The 22,672-nt window shown below is 44.0% G+C and overlaps 1 protein-coding gene across 3 annotated transcripts in view; it reads left to right on the top strand.

Moving 5' to 3' along the window:
* Positions 1 to 22,672, top strand: part of LOC145356986 (plexin-A2-like) — a 470,896-nt gene that overhangs the window by 272,282 nt on the left and 175,942 nt on the right. For all 3 annotated transcript variants that reach the window (XM_080210014.1, XM_080210012.1, XM_080210013.1), the window contains 2 exons: positions 11,878 to 12,001; positions 13,184 to 13,337. In XM_080210014.1, the coding sequence (XP_080066140.1) occupies positions 11,878 to 12,001; positions 13,184 to 13,337 (278 nt within the window). The remainder of the gene's footprint in view (positions 1 to 11,877; positions 12,002 to 13,183; positions 13,338 to 22,672) is intronic.

Here is a 22,672-nt window from a genome sequence, read left to right as displayed (position 1 = left end):
TTTTTGGTCTTTTCATGAACAAAGGGCTCTCTTCTTTATGGTATTTTTCGTGCTCTGAGATGATTTGTGAAACCATATTGCCAATGTATCACCCTCAGCAAGAAAACTCGAAGCATAAACAATTGAACAGATGGAATTGTTTTTTTCTCTCTATTAGAGCCTAAAATTATGGATTTTCAAAAATTCTTTGAAGGTGGGACAAAGGTGCCATTGAATAGAGAGATAATCAAACAATTGTTGAATTTAGTTCACTGAATACTGCCCATATATTAAATACATAATCGCACCTCAGAATTAAGATTCTAGATTTACAAACATTTATCATTCAGATTTTCTTCCTTTGGAGAACTGTTATCGCCGAGAGTTTCCAAGGTGTATATCAAGATGGTTTTGCTTATCAGTAGAGAAAGTCAAACAGTTGGCCGCGTTTTCCACTGCATTGACAGATACGGTGGCACGGTGGTCAGTACGACTGCCTCACAGCGCTAAGGACCTGGGTTTAATTCCCGCCTTGGGTCATTGTGTGGAGTTTGCATGTCCTCCCCGTGTCTGCGTGGGTTTCCTCCGGGTGCTCTGGTTTCCACCCCACAGTCCAAAGATGTGCAGGTTAGGTTGATTAGCCATGCTAAATTGCTCCTTAGTGTCAGGGTGGGATAAATAGGTGGTCTTGCGGGGTTTTAGGGCCTGGGTGGGATTGTTGTTGGTGCAGGCTTGATGGGCTGAATGGCTTCCTTCTACACCGTAGGGATTCTATGCACAAACTGCAATTGCGGCAGGTAAGATGTCAAGTCGTTTTTTGTGTTGGTAAAATATACTGGTGACATCTAGTGGTAGGATATTTACACAAATGTTAAAATGAAATTTCTGCTGCTGATGCTGATAACAAATATGTATTTAAGTCACTTTGTTCAACTAATAGCCTGCACTAATGCAGCCGTATAACATCCAGGAAAAAATGCTTGTTAACTCTCATACATATAAGAATTAGGAGCAGAAGTGGGCAAATTCAGCCCTTCGATCCAGCTCTGCCATTCAATCAGATCATGGCTGATCTCCCCTAGTCTCAAATCCACCTCCCCACCTATTCTTTGTATCCTTTCAAAACATTTTTAAAATTAGAAATGTATCTATCTATTTCCGTTAAACTATTTAATGATTCAGACCCTACTGCACTATGGGGCAGCGAGTTCCAGAAATTCACCACCCTCACCTTTTCACCTGTGTCACCAGATTCCTGAAGCTTGAAGGAATGTTAAATCCATTATGATTTTCTTTTTTTAAAAACAAAGTTTTGCTGTGCACTGCACCATAAGCTTTGTGATCTCTCGGGTCTTAAGTGTGAATTGTACAGTATGTTTCACCTTCATCAGGGGAAGCTCTAGCTTTGAAACAATGATATATGGAAGAGGTAGCGCCAACTCTGATTTGCGTTAATCTCTGAACATTGGCTTCAAAGAGCTGCTGACCCAACTCGCAGAAGGTCATCAGATTAGGATTGGGCAATAAATGCTGGCCAGCCAGCGACGCCCATGTCCCACGATTGAATAAAAGAAATTGTAATAACATGAATCAGATCCACTTAGAATCTTTCCAGTGCAAAAGGAGGCATTCGTCCATTCGAGTCCGCTCCGACCACAATCCCACCCTCAACCCTATTTCTGTAACCCCACATAATTACCCTGCTAATCCCCCTGACGCTAAGGGGCAATTTTTAGCATGGCCCCTTAGCGTCAACCTAACCCGCGCATCTTTGGACTGTGGGAGGAAACTGGAGCGCCCGGAGGGAACCCACACAAGACAGTGACATGAGGCTGGGACTGAACCCTGGACTCTGGCGCTGAGAGGCAGCAGCGCTAACCATTGTGCTACTGTGTTGCCCACTTCATTTGCTTTTCCTTCATTCTGGTGGTAATCAGAATGGTGAGATCAGTGAAAGTTGACCTTTGCCCTGCACCAAGGTAGATAAATCAGCTTGCTGAATGGATTGTCTGGATTTTGGTGCTTTGTTACCGAATACCTTTTAAACTCAAATGGAAAGCTCTTTACGTTTTAAAACCTCACTGGTGACCTGAACACCCACAGAAAGGCTCCTTTTGGATTGTCAAAGCCCCCACTTTGTGTGGAAATTAAATTTGATTCTTTCAGTAGAGTGAAACCATTGACGTGGGCAGATGTGTGAGCGTTTGAACGAGTCTTTTTTTTTCCCCTTGGCTGGTCAGCTGTTACAATAAAAGCTTTGTTGCGACTGGGAGTTTACTGTCTCAAGATAACTTGCTGATAAGCTTTTGAGGCTCTTGCTTAGCTCTAGGGCAAGGGATTTAGTGCCATTCAGTGCATCTTGAATCATAGAATCCCTACAGTGCAGAAGGAGGCCATTCAGCCCATCAAGTCTGCACCGACTCTCCAGTAGAGCATCCTGCTAGGCCTTATGCCTGAAACCCAATGTATGTATCCCCCTAACACACATCTTGGGATGCTGAAAGGCAATTTAGCGTATATATTTTGAGACACTAAGGGGCAGTTTAGCATTGCCAGTGCACCTACCCTGCACATTTTGAGACACTGAAGGACAATTTATCATGGTCAATACACCTAACTGGCACATCTTTTGACTGCCAGCTGTCAGAATAGCTTTTGCTCGAATGGGAATTCCCGCCTGCAGAGCACAGCATTGAATCCAGTTGCACAGCAGCTGGATTGGGAACTGGCTCCAAGAAATGGGTCAGAGTGGGAGAGCTGGTGCGGGGAGAGGTCATAACAGCAGCATCCCTATCAAGAAAGGGGGAGGAAATGGCCCAAGTGGGAGATGGGGTTGGGGGGGAGCAACTGTTCAGGTAACCTTTTGTTACCTTGTGATCAGCTTAGTTTGTTGAATGATTTCCAACTGGCACCACTGCAACATTATATCCATCTGGGGGGAAAATCCTGCATACATTTATGATCGCAGAAGGAAGCATTGCCTGAAAGAGCTGATTTAAATAGAAAAGAAAACTAAACACATAGCAGGTACGGAGTGTAGCGTCAGGCTGCTTTAGGAGATGTGGTAATCTAGTCGTTGGCGATAAATGTCTTAACCAGTCAAAGCACATAGTCTTTCAATTCAGTTAATTGTGTCTGAGCTACCTTTCATAAAGTTCGCAATCAGAGTTTTTAAATTTTGTTCATCGTGGGTTTTAAATGCACAAACTGCAATCTTGGATAGGGAAATCAGGTTCGAAAGGTGAAGCCTGCATTAATAATATCTTGAGATGAAAATAAAATTCTGCACTCAATTTAGTAAGCAGGAATATATTAGAAATCATTTTCTAAAGAATCCTAGTTATGTGGCTAACATGATGCACCTGTCAGTTAATATAATACAATTCATGAATACTGTGGTATTATAATGTCTTCTTGCGACAATATAATTGCTTACCTCTGCAAAAGAAATATTCCCTCAGTACAAAGCATTCAGCTCTGCAGGGTCATTACAGCATGAAGGATTACTGCAGTGGAGTAGAGTTCTGACAAGTTGGAAAATTTGACATATGGCTTTATTACTGGCATCCGTTGGTCCTTTCGATGCTGAGTGGTTTGGAGTTCTTGGTCAGTGAGGAAGACCCGTAGGAGTGAGCCCTGACGTGAAATTGCTCTCATGAGGAGTACTAATTAAAGCCACCCTCATTTGAAAAGTGACTGATTTGAAATGCAGAAATCACCCTTGACATTGTTGATGCAAAGTAGCTTCACACCTACATGGACATGAAAACAGCAGAGAACTCTGGAACCAGGACCTGACCTGAATCTTAAATGTGGCAAAACCTGGAGATGCAAAACTATTTGCAGCAGGTGATCTCGCACCATTTGGGCTCCACACTGAGATCAGTGTAACTCCAATCAAGTGCAAACTCTATAAATTGCCTACGTATTCAATTGAAATTTAATAGGCATTTTTGCATGTAAACAGAAAACTCTTCAAAAACAACCCGTTCGCTACCATAGGAGAAAATACAATGCGTGCTTTATAACTGCGTTGATGAGGGGTTAAAGCTGATATTTTGACCTGATCATTTCTCTTTACAGATGAGTAATTAGCTTTTATTGGTGCAGCCGCATTTGGAGTATTGCTTACAGTTCTGGTCGCCGCATTATGGGAAAGATGTGGAAGCATTGGAAAGGGTGCAGAGATTTACCAGGATGTTGCCTGGTATGGTAGGAAGGTCTTATGAGGAAAGGCTGAGGAACTTGAAGCTGTTTTCGTTATAGAGAAGAAGATTAATAGAGGCACATAAGATGATCAGAGGATTAGATAGGGTGAACAGTGAGAGCCTTTTTCCCCGGATGGAGATAGCTTGCATGAGGGGACGTAGCTTTAAATTGAGGGGTGATAAATATAGGACAGATGTCAGAGGTAGGTTCTTTACTCAGAGTAGTAAGAGCATGGAATGCCCTGCCTGCAATAGTAGTGGATTTGCCAACATTAAGGGCATTTAAATGGTCATTGGATAAACATATGGATGATATTGGAACAGTGTAGATTAGATGGGCTTTAGATTGGTTTCGTAGGTCAGCGCCACATGAAGGGCCTGTACTGTGCTGTTATGTTCTATGTTCTATTTCCAGTGTTTTTCATTCATTTGTACAACTTGAACCTTAAGAATGAGTTGAGGTAATATTTCCTCCCGTTTCTTCGCAAGAGTAGTCCAAGATGTATTGCTCAACACGTGCTAAGTGTCAGCGCACTGCCGTGTAACTCTTGCGTTGCACAGCCCATTTTTCTATAGTGCGTGTGCGTTAAACCATCGTCCTGGCGGAGCAGAGACTCTGATGCCTACTGCTGGTTCTAAGAGATCAGGGCGCCATCGTTAAAGGGCGCTCCAATCAGAAATAAAAATATACTCCTCTCCTCCTCTGCCAACCCCAATTCACCAGCAACATGCAGGCACTGGGGTTCGGGACTGCCACCCCACCAACCCCCCCCCCCCCCCCCAGTAACCTATTGCCTGCATTTCCTCACACCACCCCCACCCCACCCGAACAGGCATTGCCGGCATCTCAAATCCCCCAGCAACCCCTGCTTAGTGACCACTCTCCCATCCTCCCAGCCCCTGATGAGGCTCCCACTACAGTCCGGCCCTGACACTGCCCCAGGGTCTATACTTAACCTTTTGGGCCCCAGAGGGATCCCTGTCAACAGGCTTATATATTTAAAAATCTGTCGGCAAGGTATGTATATACTGTGAAGTGGGGTGGGGGGTAATCATGTGCCAAAGGCATTGCATAATTACATTTAAATTTATTAACCTGATTTAAAATCAGGTTCACACCCATTGTGGAGCTGGGAAAATCAGAAATCGTTGGCGAAGATGCACGTTTTCCAGTTCTCTCTGGCAATCCCGCATATGGAGAGCCTGGACTCCTGATCCCACCCCTACTCTTTGGGAAGGCATTAATTTTCTCTTTGAGTGTGCTCATTCTACCTTAAACCTTATCAGTTTTTGATCTCCTCTATCCTTGTCCTTTACCTGGGCCCATCTTCTGGAACCTGTTTTCACTCCAAACTTGGTTTGGGATCATCATCTTTGTTTTAGACCTTCTCCTCTTTGCCCATGCCCTGCTTTCTGGGACACTCCTCTAATGATGTTACTCTTCAGATCACCTAATCTGTAGTTTTGCGCTGTTACGCTTTCCTTTATCTTATGCACAGGGCTGATTTCTGGCCTAAAGATGGTGAAATCAGCAAGTTGCACATGTGGGCCATTTCACAGCTGAAGTATGCACAGAAGGGCTGAGGCCTGTTGGAAACTGTAATTCCCAAGCCCCTGATTTAAGCTAAAGATTAGCTTTTTGTCTTTTTTTAGTTTTATTGCATCACAATTCTGTAAATTGCCATGTATTGCAATTGTCATTGGGTCTGTCTGGTGCAGTTAGGCAGCTTATACTGCAGACAATTCCCCATAATGACTATTTCACTAGGCCCTGTAGAGATCTTCAGTTTCCTCTCGCACTCCAGAGTTGTGGGTTAGGTGGATTGGCCTTTTGCCCTTTAGTGTTAGGGAGATCAGAGTAAATGCGTGAGGTTATGGAGACAGGGCCTGGATGGAACAGTTGTTGATGCAGGCTCAATAGGTCTTTCTGCACTGTAAGGATTCTATGATTTGAATGTCATGGATGAGAGTTCCTACAACAGGTAAGCTGAGGCAGGGGTAGCGTTAGAGCGGGGCGAATTGGCAGGCTTGGTGATGGAGGATATGAGGTCACCTTGGGGTCTAGTCGGATGCCAAGGTTGCAGAAACCTGGTTTACTCTCGCTTAGCAGAGAGATGGATAAGTCGGTAGCTATGGCGTGGATTTGGGGCAGGGACCGAAAGCAATGACTCCAGCCTTTCCAATATAAATTTGGATAACGTGCCTGATATTTTAGTGAGCAGGAGGACAGAGATGCTGGTGAAATAGAGTTGACTGTTGTCAGTGTACATGTGAAAACCAAAGCTGTACTTTGGGCTGATGCGTCCAAGGGATGGGGCATTGATCAGCAAAAGGAGAGGGCCTAGCATAAATAGTTGGCGGCGGGTGGTGCACCAGAGGTAATGGTGTGGAAGTGGGAAGAGAAGCCATTGAATGTGATGTTCAGACTACAATTCGATGGATAAGAATGAACCACACAAATGCACCACAACCCCTGGTGTCCTGACAATGGATCTCCCATACCCACCCCTATCCCACAGAACCCAGAGGTCAACAGCCCAACTGGTTAATATATTTACACCAGAAATTCTACCAGAGATTTGGTGGCACAATGGTTAGCATGCTGCCTCACAACACCAGGGACCCAGGTTCAATTCTGTCCTTTGGGTCACTGTGTGTGGAGTCTGCACATTCTCCCCATGTTTGCATGGGTTTTTTACAGGTGCTCCAGTTTCCTCCCACAGTCCAAAGATGTGCAGGTTGGGTTGATTGGCTGTACTAAATTGCTTATTAGTGTCAAGGGGACTAGCAGGTTAATATGTGAGGTATGGGTAATGTGCCTGGGTGGGACTGTAGTCGGTGCAGATCTGATGGGCCAAATGGCCTCTTTCTGCACTGTAGGGATTCTGAGATTCACTTGATTTCGTGGCCTTCACCAACATACTCTGCCTGACTGGACGCCAAGTCTACCGATCAGGCTTCCAAGCAGGAAGCTGATGGGTTTTCTCCCGTGACTTTGACCCTGCTCCAGCTAAGTGAAAACTCAGCCTGTGAAATCAATAAATATGTAAATGAGCTGGTTTTAGTAATGAGTAATGTAGCTGTGAAAGTGACAGTCACTGCTTGGCTGGAAACATTGTTGAGGTGATTTTTTTTATTAGTGGGCTGGTATATTGACGTGGGTGAAAACTATTAAGTCACCCGAGAAAGCTAATGAGAGTGGTGGGGGGTGTGGGCTGGGCGGGGAATAATCGGCACTAACGCTATTGATGCTCATTTGCCATGTGTGCCTGCTCAGAACGCTTCATTCACCTGACGAAGAGGTAAACCCCGAAAGCTTGTGAGTTTACTATCAAATAAATCGGTTGGACTTAAGCCTGGTGTTGTCAGACTTCTCACTGTGCCTGCTCATCAGACAGAGAAAATTTATCCATTTGGGTCAAAGGTCTAAAGCATGGGAATCCACTCTTTGAGGCATGAGATGTTCCAAAATTGCTATATTGGAAAGGAACACAGGTAGTGACAGGGTTAATCCACAGGGTTAATTCTCCGCCTCGCCCTCATTTTAAACCCAACTCCCCACTCCAGGTTTACCCATCACGTTTCGAGGGAGGCGATGGCCTGGTGATATCACCACTAGACTATTAATCCAGAAACTCCGCTAATGTCCTGGCAACCCAAGTTTGAATCCCGCCATGGCAGATGGTGGAATTTGATTTCAATTTTTAAAAAAAGTCTGGAATAATCTACAGATGACCATGAAACCATTGTCGATTGTCGGAAAACAGAATCATCTGGTTCACTCATGTCCTTTAGGGAAGGAAATCTGCCGTCTTTACATTGGCTTTTGAACCACAGCAATGTGGCTGACTATCAACTGCCCTCCTAAGGGCAACCAGGGATGCTCAATAAATGCTGGCTGGCCAGCCAGCGACACCCATGTCCCACGAATGAACAAAAAAAACCCCCCTTTTTGTTTCTAGTTCAGATTGTTACCACGAGATAACCCATTGTAACTTTTAACGTTTTATTGCGAATCATGCGCATTCTGACAACACGCAGCGCTCTGTGGCAATTTGCTGCTCCCGCAGTCAGCGCACCACTTCTGAACTATGAGTACGAAATAATGGTGAATAATGCACCGTGTTATTAGATTGGACATAAGGCTATGCATATCATCTCAATCAATACTGCTTAATTACAGATCCCCTTCTGAGTTCATTATTGTCGTAATACTGTGGAAAGTTCACCATTGATTTCCGACTATGAAATAGGTACTGCTAGTATAATGAGGCTACTTCTGTGCACTGGCAAGTTGTCAGTACACCAGGGACAAAATTAGATTTTATGAAACCTGTTTTTTTTTATTCTGAATTCTGTTATGGAAGAGGCAATTTTGCCTTTTCAGCAGTTCTGCTTGTTACTGGATCTATTTCATAAATTAGAAGCACGGTTTTTCTCTTCCAGTGTTCAGCTTGTCAAATTTGCATCTCTCTCTCTCTCCCTCTCTCCCCTATAAATTCCATACCAACCAACCACTCGCCTCTCCCTGCACCTCGCAGGCAAATGTGTAATGTGGACTGTCACTGACTGGATTATTTCTATATGATAGGGTTTAAATAAATCAGAATATTATCAAGTGAAAACCATCAAAGGAATGCAAAATGGGGTCATGGTACAGTTCAACTTTTGAAAAATTGCAAGGCTTATTTTACACTGATATGAACGCAGATATTACGTGTATGGGGCCAGTATAGCTTAGCAAGAAGCCTTTTTGTCTCCCTTTCTAAATCAACCCTAAAAAGCACTCACTGGAGGGTACTGTTATTTGAATGTGGGCTTCATGTAAGAAGTCTGTGTAACAGCATATAATTGCATACATAGCCTTAAAACAGTTATCAAATTAAATGGCCTTGAAATTGCATCCTCCAACATTGGTTCACAAAGGGTTTGCACTTTTGTATCAAATTCTTTTCCTTATTTCTGTCCCATTTAAAGTAAATTCATTGCAATGGACTGGCACCACTGAAATAATGGAAAATACATTTGGTACAGAAGTGTGAGGCATTTGAGTATTGTTGAGACAAAGATTGTCTATTTAAAACTTTTGGCTTATTCATTATGATAGTTCACAAGAAATAACCAGCAGTAATCCACTACCAATCAGAGTCCATTTGCCAACCAATCAGCACACTCTTCTCATGTAGTATAAATGGTTGTGTCCCTGGCTAATACATGGTCATTTCTTGCGGGCTATCCTGATGAGTGCAGGGCAAAAAACTTTAAAAGCATGTTTCTTTTTCTCAGTATACTCAAGGTGTGTGTGTCCAAATGACTATTCGTAAAGCATTAATGTTGATGATTATGGGCGGCACGGTAGCACAGTGGTTAGCACTGCTGCTGCACAGCACCAGGGACCTGGATTCGGTTCCCAGCTTGGGTCACTGTGCCTGTATGGAGTCTGCACGTCTGTGTGGGTTTCCCCCGGGTGCTCTGCTTTTCTCCCACAATCTGAAAGACGTGCTGGTTACGTACATTGACCATGCTAAATTCTCCCTCAGTGTACCCAAACAGGCACTGGAGTGTAGCGACGAGGGGACTTTCACTGCAGTGTTAATGCCAGCTTTCTTGTGATACTAATAAATAAATACATTTTCAAGGGAATTACCCATAAATTGAAGTTTTGGGGAAAGGTGCTTACGTAAGCTTAGGATGTATGTTTCTCAGTCTCTCATGTAACAGATCACGTGATGTTTTACAAATTGGAAAATAAACTGTCCCAATCACCCTAAGTCTCTTTGTAATTGAGTTGAATCCTTCCTTGTCACCACAAATCTATTCAGAAGTGACACCCTGACGTGTCTTGAATTTGTTTTATACTATTTGCTTCAATGCTTTATCCTAGCAACGGACAACAGCTAAGCTAACTTATGAAATCCACTATACATATTTCTGTCTCGTTGCCCTTCCAGATTGATTAGGGAAACTGAAGTTTGGTTGTGGCAAAGTTGCGCCTTTCAGAGAAATATTGAAGCTGTCTTAATCATTGCTGCAGCATTACAGAATGAAAAGTCACCAAGTGATGTATGTAGGGAAAACATAAGCTGTCCATACGTTGCTTTAATGGAAACGTATGGGTGAAGTTGTGTAACAGTCACATTTGGCCACATTAACAGATTTGTATGCTCTGATTGCATGGCACCATTTCTCCCCATCAGTGAATTACTTTTAGCAGATGCTGTAGAGACTGAGATTATCAAAGATGTGCTTTCTCTTCAGTCAGAATGATGGACTCTGCTGCTGATGGCACTGGTCTTGTTGTGTATCTGTTGGCAGTTCCATCTTGTAAATAGATCATGGGTATGACAAAATTGTGTTTGAGCAGATGGTTATAATTACAAGAATTCCTAAAGCAAACAGTTTCGTTTTAATGATTGTAATTTTCTCTCTTGAGTTACATTTGTTCCCTGTGTGATTTATTTGCCAAACACCATGAACTGTACCGCTGATTTGAGTCTTGAATTCTTTTCACGTGAGGTCAGTGTAGAATGAGCAACTAAAGTGTGCGCCAACTTGGGCTAATTTGTCCATTATAGCATGATTGCTATTTTCTCACCGTGTTTCTCTTCCCACTCTGTTGTCGGCCCAGGTTAAAGGGCAGCAAAATATTGCAAGTTGTACTTCCCTATTCCCTTGGTTGGGGTTGGAGGTGACATAAATATTCATGAGGGTTGAACAGGTAAAGAGCACAGACTGGAACTGACTAAATGCGTACTGTGGGAATACCGGATCAGCTTTCAGAATTAAAAATCAATTCATCACTATTCAAGAAGGCTCCTGTCTGTATAAATCTGAGCGGGGTCAAGTATCTGGAGGTTGGTAAATATTAAATAATACAGAAATTTCCGGTACTCCAGTCAGCTGAGGTGAACGCTCAATAAAGCTTGGGTGGTATTAGAATTGTAAATTCACCGTCTTGATTTTTCACTGCTGATTCTGATCACTGTAGTCACTGTATAAATAATATGGAGGGACAATTGCCTGCCTCACCATTGATATGTAAGCTGTAAACTGGATTGGGCCAGTGGGTTGGTATTTGCCAGTGGGTATCACGTGGTAATAGAGTTAGGGCAGGAAATGTGTTGATATTCTGTTTATTCCAGTGAGGTTAGAATTGTGGTGAATTAAAATGTGAGGTGATGCATCGAGTCACAGGGAAGCTATGAGTAAAGCTGCAGAATTAAAAAATTCACTTTTTTGCCACGTCCACTGCCGCAAACAAGGCGGTTCTCATGAGACGCACTGAAAATATCTCGTGCCAATCTACCTGTTTCAGCAACTCCAAGTAAGCACGTGCGGCAGGCAGGTAATTTAATTTAAATTAATACGTCCTGGCACGCTGTAAACCCAGGGGAACTGCAAGCACTGTGGGCCATAATGGCCCAAGCTCAATGTGGTCTCAAGTGTGAGGAAGTATAATTGAGACTCTGGAGCCCTGGAGCGTCAACAGTCGTCCGAAAATGGGGAACACTTTGACTCTGGATTTAGTCGGATCTGAACTGAATTCGTTGACTCATACTGAATGTGAATATTATTATACAGGCGGGGATTCTTTTGACTAACATTCCTTGACCAGGCGAAGGGATGTTGGAGGTATTTTTGAACAGTTCCATACCTCCGGATTAAACTTGAAACTTTTCTGTTCTTTCAGGTGCTCAAGGAGGGACAAGTGCGAGCGAGCCCGAGAGCCCTATCGATTTGCTGCTGGCATTGAACAGTGTGTAAAACTCAGCATCCAGCCAAGCAGTATCTCTGTGTCCGAACACAGTGTACCGGTCAGTATTTGCCACTAATCCAATGCTGTTAGGATTTCTCATTGAGTAGCAGACAGAAAAAGAAGGTTCATGTTCCATTGCAGAGTGAAACATCTTTTGCTAATGGTGTTGGAGGAAACCTTGCCATCGCTTCTCAGAAATTAAATGATTACAAAAAATGGTAATTACCTTAAGCCCTGCTATTGTTGCGCTGTAATTTCATTTTATCTTTTCATTTTGTTGCAATTCCTCTCGACTGGTATCCAATTGATGCGTTCAAAAAAACCATTAGCAGCAAGAAACTAATCGCCATTCCTTTTTAGCTGATTGTTTTTGTAAAGGCACTGATAGTGAGATTCCTTTACTAAGTTGGTTACTAATGGAAAGTAATATATAAATTAATTTGAAAGTTCAAAGATTGGTAGCTCACATGCTGGCTTCCCAGACACCAGATGGATCAAATGCTTTACTTCTAATCTCCTCGCAAGCCATTAATGGAGTGAAATTGTGTTGTGCAATATTAGTAAGGAGTGGATTAAAGCATTAATGTAAGATTGCATTGAGATTCTAATGAAGAATTGGGTTAAACAGGTTCATTAAAATAGTATGCGGAGGAATTTCTTGCAAATGTGTCAACAGGCCTATTGCCAATATTGGACAATTGAGTTTTGGCCCGTTAATCATCAGAGGGATAAATCTCCAAGTTGTATTTATTTATTTTTGCACTTTTAAATTATAAAGTGCCTGTAAACATTCAGAACCCAAGATAATACAAGTACAATGTCTGCACTGGCTCCCTCAAAAAATACTCTGATGAATAATAACAGCGCAGTATTTGTGGAAATAATTTGGCCTCAAAAAAAACCTGGTGTTCTGCATATGAACACACCTGAACAACATTAAACACTGGGGCAGCATAAACATGAGAACTGTCCAAGAGTTATAACACAGCAACTCAGACCACCATGTCCTTGCTGACCCTCAACATTACAGTTTTTTTTTGAAACTCGAGAATATTGGCAATGAAAAACATTCCTCCTTGTAGTGCAGCAGTGGTTGGGGCAACAAAGTCTTCATTTAAGCCTATTTAATATTACACCCATGGGTGTTTTATTCAGCCTGCATTGGAAATACCAATCTCTCTTCAATCCTGTCATCCCTTGTTTTGAGCTTCCTGAATTCTGCGCGTTTTATTTTCTGCAGCTCATTCTGAAAGTTAGTGATGTTCCAGACCTTTCTGAAGGCGTTGTCTGTTCTTTCGGAGGATTGACAGAGGTGAATGGTCAGGCGATTGGTGACAAGATCATGTGCATTTCACCAGCTGCTAAAGATGTACCTCCTATTCTTGCAGATCAAGGTAACAAAATTCAATCATTCATTATTTAATCTAAGTCCAGTCTTCCTGTAGCTAAAGATGTAGTTTTCCATATTTTGCTAGTTTTTTATTGTGTGTGTGTGTGTGTGTGTGTGTGTGTGTGTGTGTGTGTGTGTGTGTGTGTGTGTGTGTTAGTGTTAGAGATAATGACAGGAGCATTAAAAGGCAAAGTATGAAAGAGGTATTCTAAGAGGTGGGTTTTTATGTGCCTTAAAGAAGGAAAGTGAGGTGTAGAGAATATCTTCAAGAGCATGAAGACTAGGCAAGTGAAAACAGAAAGTAGTAAGGGCGTGGAATGCCCTGCCTGCAACAGTAGTGGACTTGCCAACATTAAGGGCATTTAAATGGTCCTTGGATAAACATACGGACAATGTTGGAATAGTGTAGGTTAACGAACAAAGAACAACCCAGCACGGGAAACAGGCCCTTCAGCCCAACGAGCCCGCGCCGCCGCATCCTCCTACACCTACCCTGCCCTGCGTGTATGCGAGTGGAACCCCTAACTTAGCCAGATTCAGGGGAGAATAGTGTCAATTTGGTAAACCAATCAGCCTAAGAGCACATGTTTGGGGGGTGGGAGGAAACCGGAGCGCCCGGAGGAAACCCACGCAACCACAGGGAGAATGCACAAACTCCCACAGACACAGGCCCAAATCCATGTATCTGCACAGCCAGCAGTGCTAGTCACCGAGCTGTTGCGGCGCCCGTCTACCGGTCCAGGATCAAGCACGCACACCGACACGAAGTACTAGGCCACTCCCGGAACCTCCAAGAGCAGCCCACGCACGACCCACCGTGTGCATGCCCCTCGTTTGACAACAAGGTGGACCGCCTCCTGTGGAGTAAAAAGACAAAAACGTTAACATGTAAGTCTGTATTTCCAGTGTCTCCCGAGGCTCTGACCCTATTTAATACCCCCTACTGTAACCCTCCATCCTTGTTTCGCTCATGTGCCTATCTAAGTAAACCTTAAGTCCAACGTGCCTGCCTCCACCACCCTACTCGGTAGCGTGTTTCATACCCCCACGACCCTCTGCGTGAAGAACCTCCCTCTCATATCCAAATTATACTTCTCCCCCCTCACCCTTAGATCATGACCTCTCGTAATTGTACCCAATCTAGGGAGCAGCCTATCACTATTGACTCTATCTATTCCCTTCAGTATCTTATATACCTCTATCATGTCTCCCCTTAATCTCCGTCTTTCCAAGGAGAAAAGTCCCAGTTTCTCCAACCTTTCCTCGTAACTCAGTCCTTCCATGCCAGGCAACATCCTGGTAAACCACCTCTGCACCCTCTCCAGAGTCTCCACGTCCTTCCGGTAGTAAGGTGACCAGAACTAGACGCAGTACTCCAAATGCGGTCTAACCCACATTCTGTACAACTGAAGCACTAGACGGCAGCTCCTATACTCTATACCCCTTCCTATAAAGGATAGCATTCCATAAGCTTTCCTCACAAACTTCTCTACTTGTGTTGCCACCTTCATAGACTTGTGAACCTGCACTCCCAGGTCCCTCTGTATTTCTATACTCTTAATCAATCTACCTTTTATCACGTAGCTCCTCTCTGCATTATTCCTTCCAAAATGCATCACCTCGCATTTGTCAGGATTAAATTCCATCTGCCACCTATCTGCCCAATGTACCAACCTATCTATATCCTGTTGTATCACCTGACATTCCACTTCAGTATCCGCCAACCCTGCCATTTTGGTGTCATCAGCAAACTTGCTGATCACACCACGTATGCTCTCTTCCAAGTCGTTTATGTATACTACAAAGAGGAGAGGTCCTAGTACTGAGCCCTGCGGCACACCACTGGTCTCTGGCCTCCAGCCCGAAAAGGTCCCCTCAACAACTACCCTCTGTCTTCTATTGCCCAGCCAGTTTTCAATCCACCTAGCTACCTGACCTCGTATCCCATGCGCCTTAACCTTTTCTACCAGCCTACCATGAGGGACTTTGTCAAACGCCTTACTGAAATCCATATAGATGACATCAACGGCTCTCCCATCGTCAACCGTTTTTGTCACCTCCTCAAAGAATTCCACCAGATTCGTAAGGCAAAACCTCCCCCTAACAAAGCCATGTTGCGTATCCCTAATCAGATCGCAACGCTCCAAATGCTCATACATCCTACCCCTAAGTATTTTTTCCATTAATTTTCCTACCACAGATGTCAAACTCACTGGTCTATAATTTCCAGGGTTATCCCTACTACCTTTTTTAAACAGCGGTACAACATTAGCTACCCTCCAGTCTCCTGGGACCTCACCTGTGTCCAAAGAAGAGGCAAAGATTTGCGCCAGAGGCCCAGCAATTTCATCTTTCACCTCCCTAAGCAGCCTGGGATAAATACCATCAGGCCCCGGAGCTTTATCCGTCTTTACGCTACCTAAAAGCCTTAGCACTTCCTCCCTCGTAATAGATATTTCCTGCCACTGATCTACAGCTCCCTCCAAGACACTGCACGACACCGAACCCCTCTCCTTCGTGAATACCGACGCGAAGTAATCATTCAGGATCTCCCCCATTCCCTCCGACTCAATACATAACTCCCCTTCTTTGTCCCTAAGAGGACCAATTTTCCCTCTAACCACTCTCTTGCTCCTAATATGCCTTTGGATTTTCCTTAATCTTGTCAGCCAAAGCCATTTCACGCCCTCTCTTCGCCCTTCTAACTCCCCTTTTTAGCTCCCTCCTGCTCTCTCTATATTCCTCTAGCGCACTCTCCGTACCCAGTTGTTTTGACCTAACATACACCTCCCTCTTCTTCCTAACCAAGTCTTCGATACCCCCTGTAATCCACGGCCCTCTAATCCTACCTTTCCCATCCTTCCGCTTAACCGGAACATGCCTTTCCTGCAACATTTTCAGTTTGCCCTTAAAAGCCTCCCACTTGCCAACCGTGGACTTGCCAACTAACAGTCCCTCCCAATCAGTGTCCTTCAGCTCCCTCCTAATCCGGCTGTAGCGTGCCTTCCCCCAGCTCAGCACCCTCCCCTTCAGACGGCACTCATCCCTTTCCATTTTTATCCTAAAGTAGACGGACTTGTGGTCACTGTTAGCCACATGTTCGCCTACCTCAACCTCACCCACCTGCCCCGGCTCATTACCCAACACCAAATCCAGTATAGCTCCTTCCCTAGTTGGACTAGTTACGTACTGCTCTAGGGACCCTTCCAAAACACGTTTTACAAACTCCTCTCCCTCCGTACCCCCAGCTCTAGGCCCCCTCCAATCCACTCCAGGAAGATTAAAGTCACCCACTACAACCACCTTATTCTTTCTGCACCTATCCAAAATGCCCCTGCAAATGCCTTCCTCCACTGACCTCGGGCTGTTGGGTGGCCTATAGTATACCCCTAGCATCGTAATCTCTCCCTTCTTATTCCTCAACTCCACCCACAGCGACTCAATCCCTAACTCCTCCATATTGTCCTCCCTCTGCACTACTGTGATGTTCTCCTTTACTAACAGTGCCACCCCTCCACCTCTCTTTAACCCTCCTCTGTCACACCTAAAACACTTATACCCAGGAACATTCAGCTGCCAGTCCTGCCCTTCACGTAACCACGTCTCTGTTACTGCCACCACATCTAACTTCCTCACGAATATCAAGGCCCTAAGCTCATCCGTTTTTCCTGTCACACTCCTCGCATTGAAACAGACACAGTTCAACCCACCAGCGTCCCTCAGAACCTCCTCCTCCCTGATAATTTTCCTTTCACCCAACTCTCTCCCGGCCCCAGTGTCTAATGAGCTATCGGCCACATCCCCACCCCCCCACCTCCCTATTAGTTTAAACCATTCCTAAACACACCAGCTAACCTCCCTGCTAAGACACTAGTCCCCCTCCCATTCAAATTCTCCCCACCCCTCCTATACAGTTGCCCTTCTCTCATAAATACCTCCCAGTGGTCTACAAAAGTAAAGCCCCCTACCCTACACCAATCCCTCAACCATGCATTCAGCTGCATGATCTCGTTATTCCTAGCCCTGCTGGTACTAGGCAGCAACCCAGAGAATGCCACCCTGGAGGTCCTGCTCCTCAGTTTGGACCCCAACTCCCTAAATTGCCTACGTACATCTACCCTATTCCTCCTTCCTACGTCCCTCTCCCCTACGTGTATTATTACCTCTGCCTGGGTCCCCTCCCCTTTCAAAATTCCCTCTACCCTTTCCGTTACGTCCTGTACCCCTGCTCCAGGGAGGCAGACCACCATCCTGGAGTCACGCCTCTGCCCACAGAACCTCCTGTCAATGCCTTGGACCCTCCCATCCCCTACCACTATCACATTGCCAGCCCCCTTCTGTCCCTCTAAGTCATTCTGTCCCTCCTGCCTATCCTTTTGTGCCCCTGTCGATGAATCTTGCGGGGCCACTGGGGAGGCCGGGGGACCATGACTATTCTTCTTCCTCTTTTTCCGCCTAACGGTCGTCCACCCATCCTGCTCTTCAGCCCTTGGGACCTCTTCCTGCTCATGGTTCCTAGACATTATCTCTTCATTTTCCCTGACCAGAAACGCATCCTCTAAACACCCCTCGAGTTGCCTGACCCGGGACCTCGAGCACTGCAACTCTAAACATTTAACACAGATGTGGACCTTCGGGAGACGTGACGCCACCAAGAACTCCCACATGCGGCACCTAACACAGCTTATGTTCCTCCCCATAGCCCCTGCCATGTATGTGTCAAAAGTTAGAAAAACTTCAACTCACCTTCTCTAAGCCTCTCTCCTTCTCTAAGTTAGATGGGCTTTAGATTGGTTTCATGGGTTGGTGCAAGGTTGAGGGTTGAAAGGCCTGTACTGTGCTGTAATGTTTTATGTTCTATGATCAGAGGGGATTTGAGAAAACATATTTTCAGACGGTGATGGGAATCTGGAATGCACTTCCTGGGAAGGTAGTGGAAGCTGGAAACCTTACAGCCTTTAAAAAAAAAATCTTTGAATGAGCACTTGAAATATCATAACATTCAAGGATATGGGGCAAGTGCAGGAAAATAGGATTAGCACACCTTTAGTGATAGTTATTGCCAGTGCAGACTCGATGGGCTGAAGGGCCTTTTCTGCACTGTATAACTCTATGGATGGGATTTTCCGGCCACTCTTGCCCCATGACTGGAAAATCCTGTTTGAGGTCAATGAACCTTTGCTTGGTCTGTGTCCTGTCCAGTACGATTCCCATGGTGGGCGTGATGGGAAAATTCCATCCCAGGACTCTACTGCCAGAGGTCAGTGTGTGGATGATCAATTTAAGTGCCAAATTCTAGTGTTACTTTTCAAGTTGCCATAAGAAAGAAACTGTCTGGGATGAATGAACATGACTCTGTGTTGAGTGTTGATACATTTCCAAGTGTATTTTTTCTGGTCTAGAACAAATGATTGTATTTTTTAAAAAATTGTAAAATGCTTGAAAATTCTAAAATACATGAAAAATAAAATAATAGTGGACTTTTTATGAGTACACCACATCCAGGAGGAACATGACATTGTGTGTCTACTGATCATACTTTTCATTCTTTTGTCTTGGCGAAGAGATCATACTTGAATCAGAATTGTTATTTTTGAGCATTTTTCTGTTTATATTCCTAAAGCCTTAAGCCATACTTGGAGGATATCTGGCTTGACTGAAGAAAGGAATTGTCTTTATATAGCAACGTATCACATGCTCAGGACATCTCACCACACTTAGCAGTTGATGAATCACTCTTTAAATGATTTCTGTTTCTGTGAAACTATTTTATATGTGGTAAAGCCTTACAGACAGGAGATGTGATAAATGAGCAGTTGGTTCGTGTAAGTGTCAGAAGGCATGTTGGCTGGGCCACTGGGTGAACTTCCTTCTTTGAATGTCTATGTTCGTCAGGTAACTGGGGCCTTGGCAAAATAAAGGAACACACAGATGAGAGTGGCAAAAACTCAATAACCTCTGGCTGTCTCAACAATTAATATCGCTCAATCATTCCTTTCCCCTACCTCTCATAAGCAGTCTGTTCACCTCATTATCCTGTGTATAAAGCAGTTAAATCCAAACTATCTTTGCACCTTTCCTCCCCTAAATTTGAGCCTGTGTCCTATCAGTCTGGAGTTTGAAAGAGTCTTGAATGTAGCAGGGTTGAACTCAACAATTCTTGTAAGAATCTCCTCTGACTCTTGTCCAGAGTAAACAATCATAGGCTCTTTAAACGGTCTTCCTCAGTGGTGTTTCATCAGGCCCTGTTTTGTTGTTAATATATCATTTGAAAGACAGTACCTCCAGCAATGTGGTGCAGACTCAGCATTACATGGAAGTGTCAGCTTCATTGTTGCCTTAGCGCTTGGGCAGTGAATCCACAACCGGTGGCGCAGTGGTTAGCACTGCTGCCGCATAGCACCAGGAACACGTTTTGGGTCACTGTGTATGCAGAGTCTGCAATGTTATCCCCCGTGTCTGCATGAACTTCTGACAGCTGCTCTGCTTTCTTCCCAAGCCCAAAAAACGTGCTAGTTAGGTGCATTGGCCATGCTAAATTCTCCCTCAGTGTATCCGAACAGGCACCAGAGTGTGGCAACTGGGGGACTTTCACAGTAATTTCATTGCAGTGTTAATGAAAGCCTACTTGTGACACTAATAAATTAACATTAACTTTTTAGCGGCTCAGATGGGAGCGTTACTAACAAATTCAGGTTGACAGTGAGCATTTAGAACCAATATTTGTCCAAACTGAGGCCAGTTTGAACAGGTAATTCAGCTGGGGAACACTGGAAGGTCAGAGAATAAGTAAACTATGGACAAAATGTTAATGAAGTGCTCATCCCAATTAAGGGGGCGTGTGAGGCTTGCAGAAAAGCATTGTCTGTTGGCCTCTGGCGGGATCATGCAAACTTCAGATGGACATGCCGGTAAAATTCCACCCTAAGTCTTTAAACTTTAAAGAAAAGGGAGACCGAGGAAAGATAAAATGGCCAAATGGAACAGAAATCTATTTAACATTTAGAAAATGCATGAGTAATGAGAAATGGTTATGAAGTCAGTGTTTTTAAAAAAAAATCCACCCCAGAAATGAGAACATTGATTACTATAATGGAACTTGTTCTCATGTTAAGTAGCCTGGAATTTCCTGAGGGAGCTACCAGCCCATGTTGACTAAGTTTGTTTTAGCATTCCATTGTTAGCGAGCTTGTGCTTTTTTTAAAATTAGCGGATTACCTTTTGCCAAAAAAATTAATTGAAGCAGAGAGCTGGCGGCAGGTCTGTTGGGTTAATATAGCATCTTATCATGGATTGATTACTTCATGGCATCTTTGTTGTTATGTGGGGAACACATCAATTGTATACCGTATCGCATCTTGATCTGATGCTTGAACTTAGCCAAAGGCCTTTTGGCTAAGGTCAAGCCCAAGATGGAGTGCAATGCCTCATCCTGTCAGCTTGGATCTTGTTTGTCCCTTTCATTGGGACCATGAATTGGAATCGATCGGATTTTGAATTCGGTTTTTGGAGCAAGCAAGGAATGGATTTGGGTTTGCCTGTTCCACTCTGAATATTATCTTTGTAACTTTAAGGCTGGAGTAAAAAAAAAAGTTTTTACAGTATTTATAATGTTACTGTTTGCTATGAGGGGAATTGACTACAAAAGTAAGGAAGTTGTGCAGGGCACTGGTGAGACCACGTTGGGAGTGCTTCATATAGCACTGGCTGTCTCCATTAAGGAAGGATGTAAATGTGTTTGGAAGCAGTTCAGGAAATGGAATTACTAGACCAGTATTAGAAGTGGGGGAGGGGGAGTTGCTTTATGAAGAAAGATTTGGGCATGCTAGGCTTGTATGCACTGGCGTTTGGAAGAGTAAGTGGAGACTTGATTGAGACCTTTTAAGATCCTAAAGGGTTTTGACAGGGTGGATGTGGAGAGGATGTTTCCTCTTATGGGAGAATCTAGAACAACATAGACTCATTTAAGACCCAAGTGAGGAGAATTTTTTTACGCTGCGGGTGGTGAGATTTGGAAATCTCTTCCTCAAAAGACACTGGAAGCAGAATCTTTGAATATTTCTAAGACAGAGCGGGATAGATTCTTGAAAAACAAGGGGGAGGGGTGAAAGGTTATAGGGGTAGGCAGGAATGTAGGGTTGAGGTTACAGTCACTTCACCCATGATTTTATTGAATGTAGAACAGGAAGGCCGGGTGACCGACTCCAGCTCCCGATACTAGTCCATATTGTTTGGTTGCCCAGGATAATTCCCCACGCTTAGATATTACCATGGAACCTTTGACTCTCAGTAGAGTAGACATCTGCTTTTGTCTCGTATCAAAGAAGCATCTCTGACAACACAGCACTGCGACTTTAACATTGAAGTCTCGGCCCTAGATTACACGTTTAAATCTGGGGTTGGATCTTCAGCTCATAACTCTTCCTCTGGAATTAGGTTAACTAAACCAGGGTGCTGTTGAAATAGTTGAAAATTAAATAGCCCTTTGTTGGAAAGGTACAAGTGGCCAAACCGATTACAGAAAATGCAATTTATTTTCAGCAAATGTTCCCCTTCCCCCAACTGATATATCAGAAATATCAGCCTACAGATAAGAGGATTTGAATATTGGCAAAAGCCAAATACGCTATTGTCGTTGTGGTGAATATTCGTAATTTATACAAACATTCAACCAAAACTACATAACCCTGCAAATATTTGATTGTAAAGCAAGCAAGAAAAATAATGAAATCTGAAAAATCAAATTCACTATAGTTTGCTAAACTGTGAAAACCGGTTTTTGACCTCAGTACTGGGTGTGCTGACTAAACAAATAACCAATGTTCCCACCAGTTAATATCACAGCAGTTCATTTTCCCGATCTTTCCACTCTGGCATTTGTTTTCATTTCTCTTTATCAATGTCCTTTTCCAAGAGTGCGTCTCTTCTTTAGCTCTCTTCCCAGTCTCTTCATTCGGATGGCACAGTGGTTAGCACTGCCGCCTCGCAGCACCAGGGACCCAGGTTCAAATCCAGCCTTGATTGACTGTCTGTGTGAAATTTGCCTGCACTCGCCATGTCTGCGTGGGTTTCCTCTGGGTGCTCCGGTTTCCACCCACACCCCAAGGATGTATAGGTTACGTTGATTGGCCATGCTAAATTGCTTCTTTGTGTCCCAAGATGTGTAGGTTAGGGGATTAGTTGGGTAAATCCAGTGGGGTTATATGGGGATAGAACCTGTGTAGGATGCTCTGTCAGAGTTGGTGCAGACTTGATGGGGCAAATGGTCTCTTTTTGCACTGTAGGGATTCTATGATTCTCGCAATCTGTTCTGTTTCTTCTCCTTTTCCTCACTTCTCT

Source organism: Carcharhinus amblyrhynchos, chromosome 22, assembly GCF_965287045.1.
Source record: "Carcharhinus amblyrhynchos chromosome 22, sCarAmb.v2.hapA, whole genome shotgun sequence".
Taxonomy (NCBI): domain Eukaryota; kingdom Metazoa; phylum Chordata; class Chondrichthyes; order Carcharhiniformes; family Carcharhinidae; genus Carcharhinus; species Carcharhinus amblyrhynchos.
Note: the sequence above shows the minus strand (reverse complement) of the source record. Positions and strands in the feature narration are given on the sequence as shown.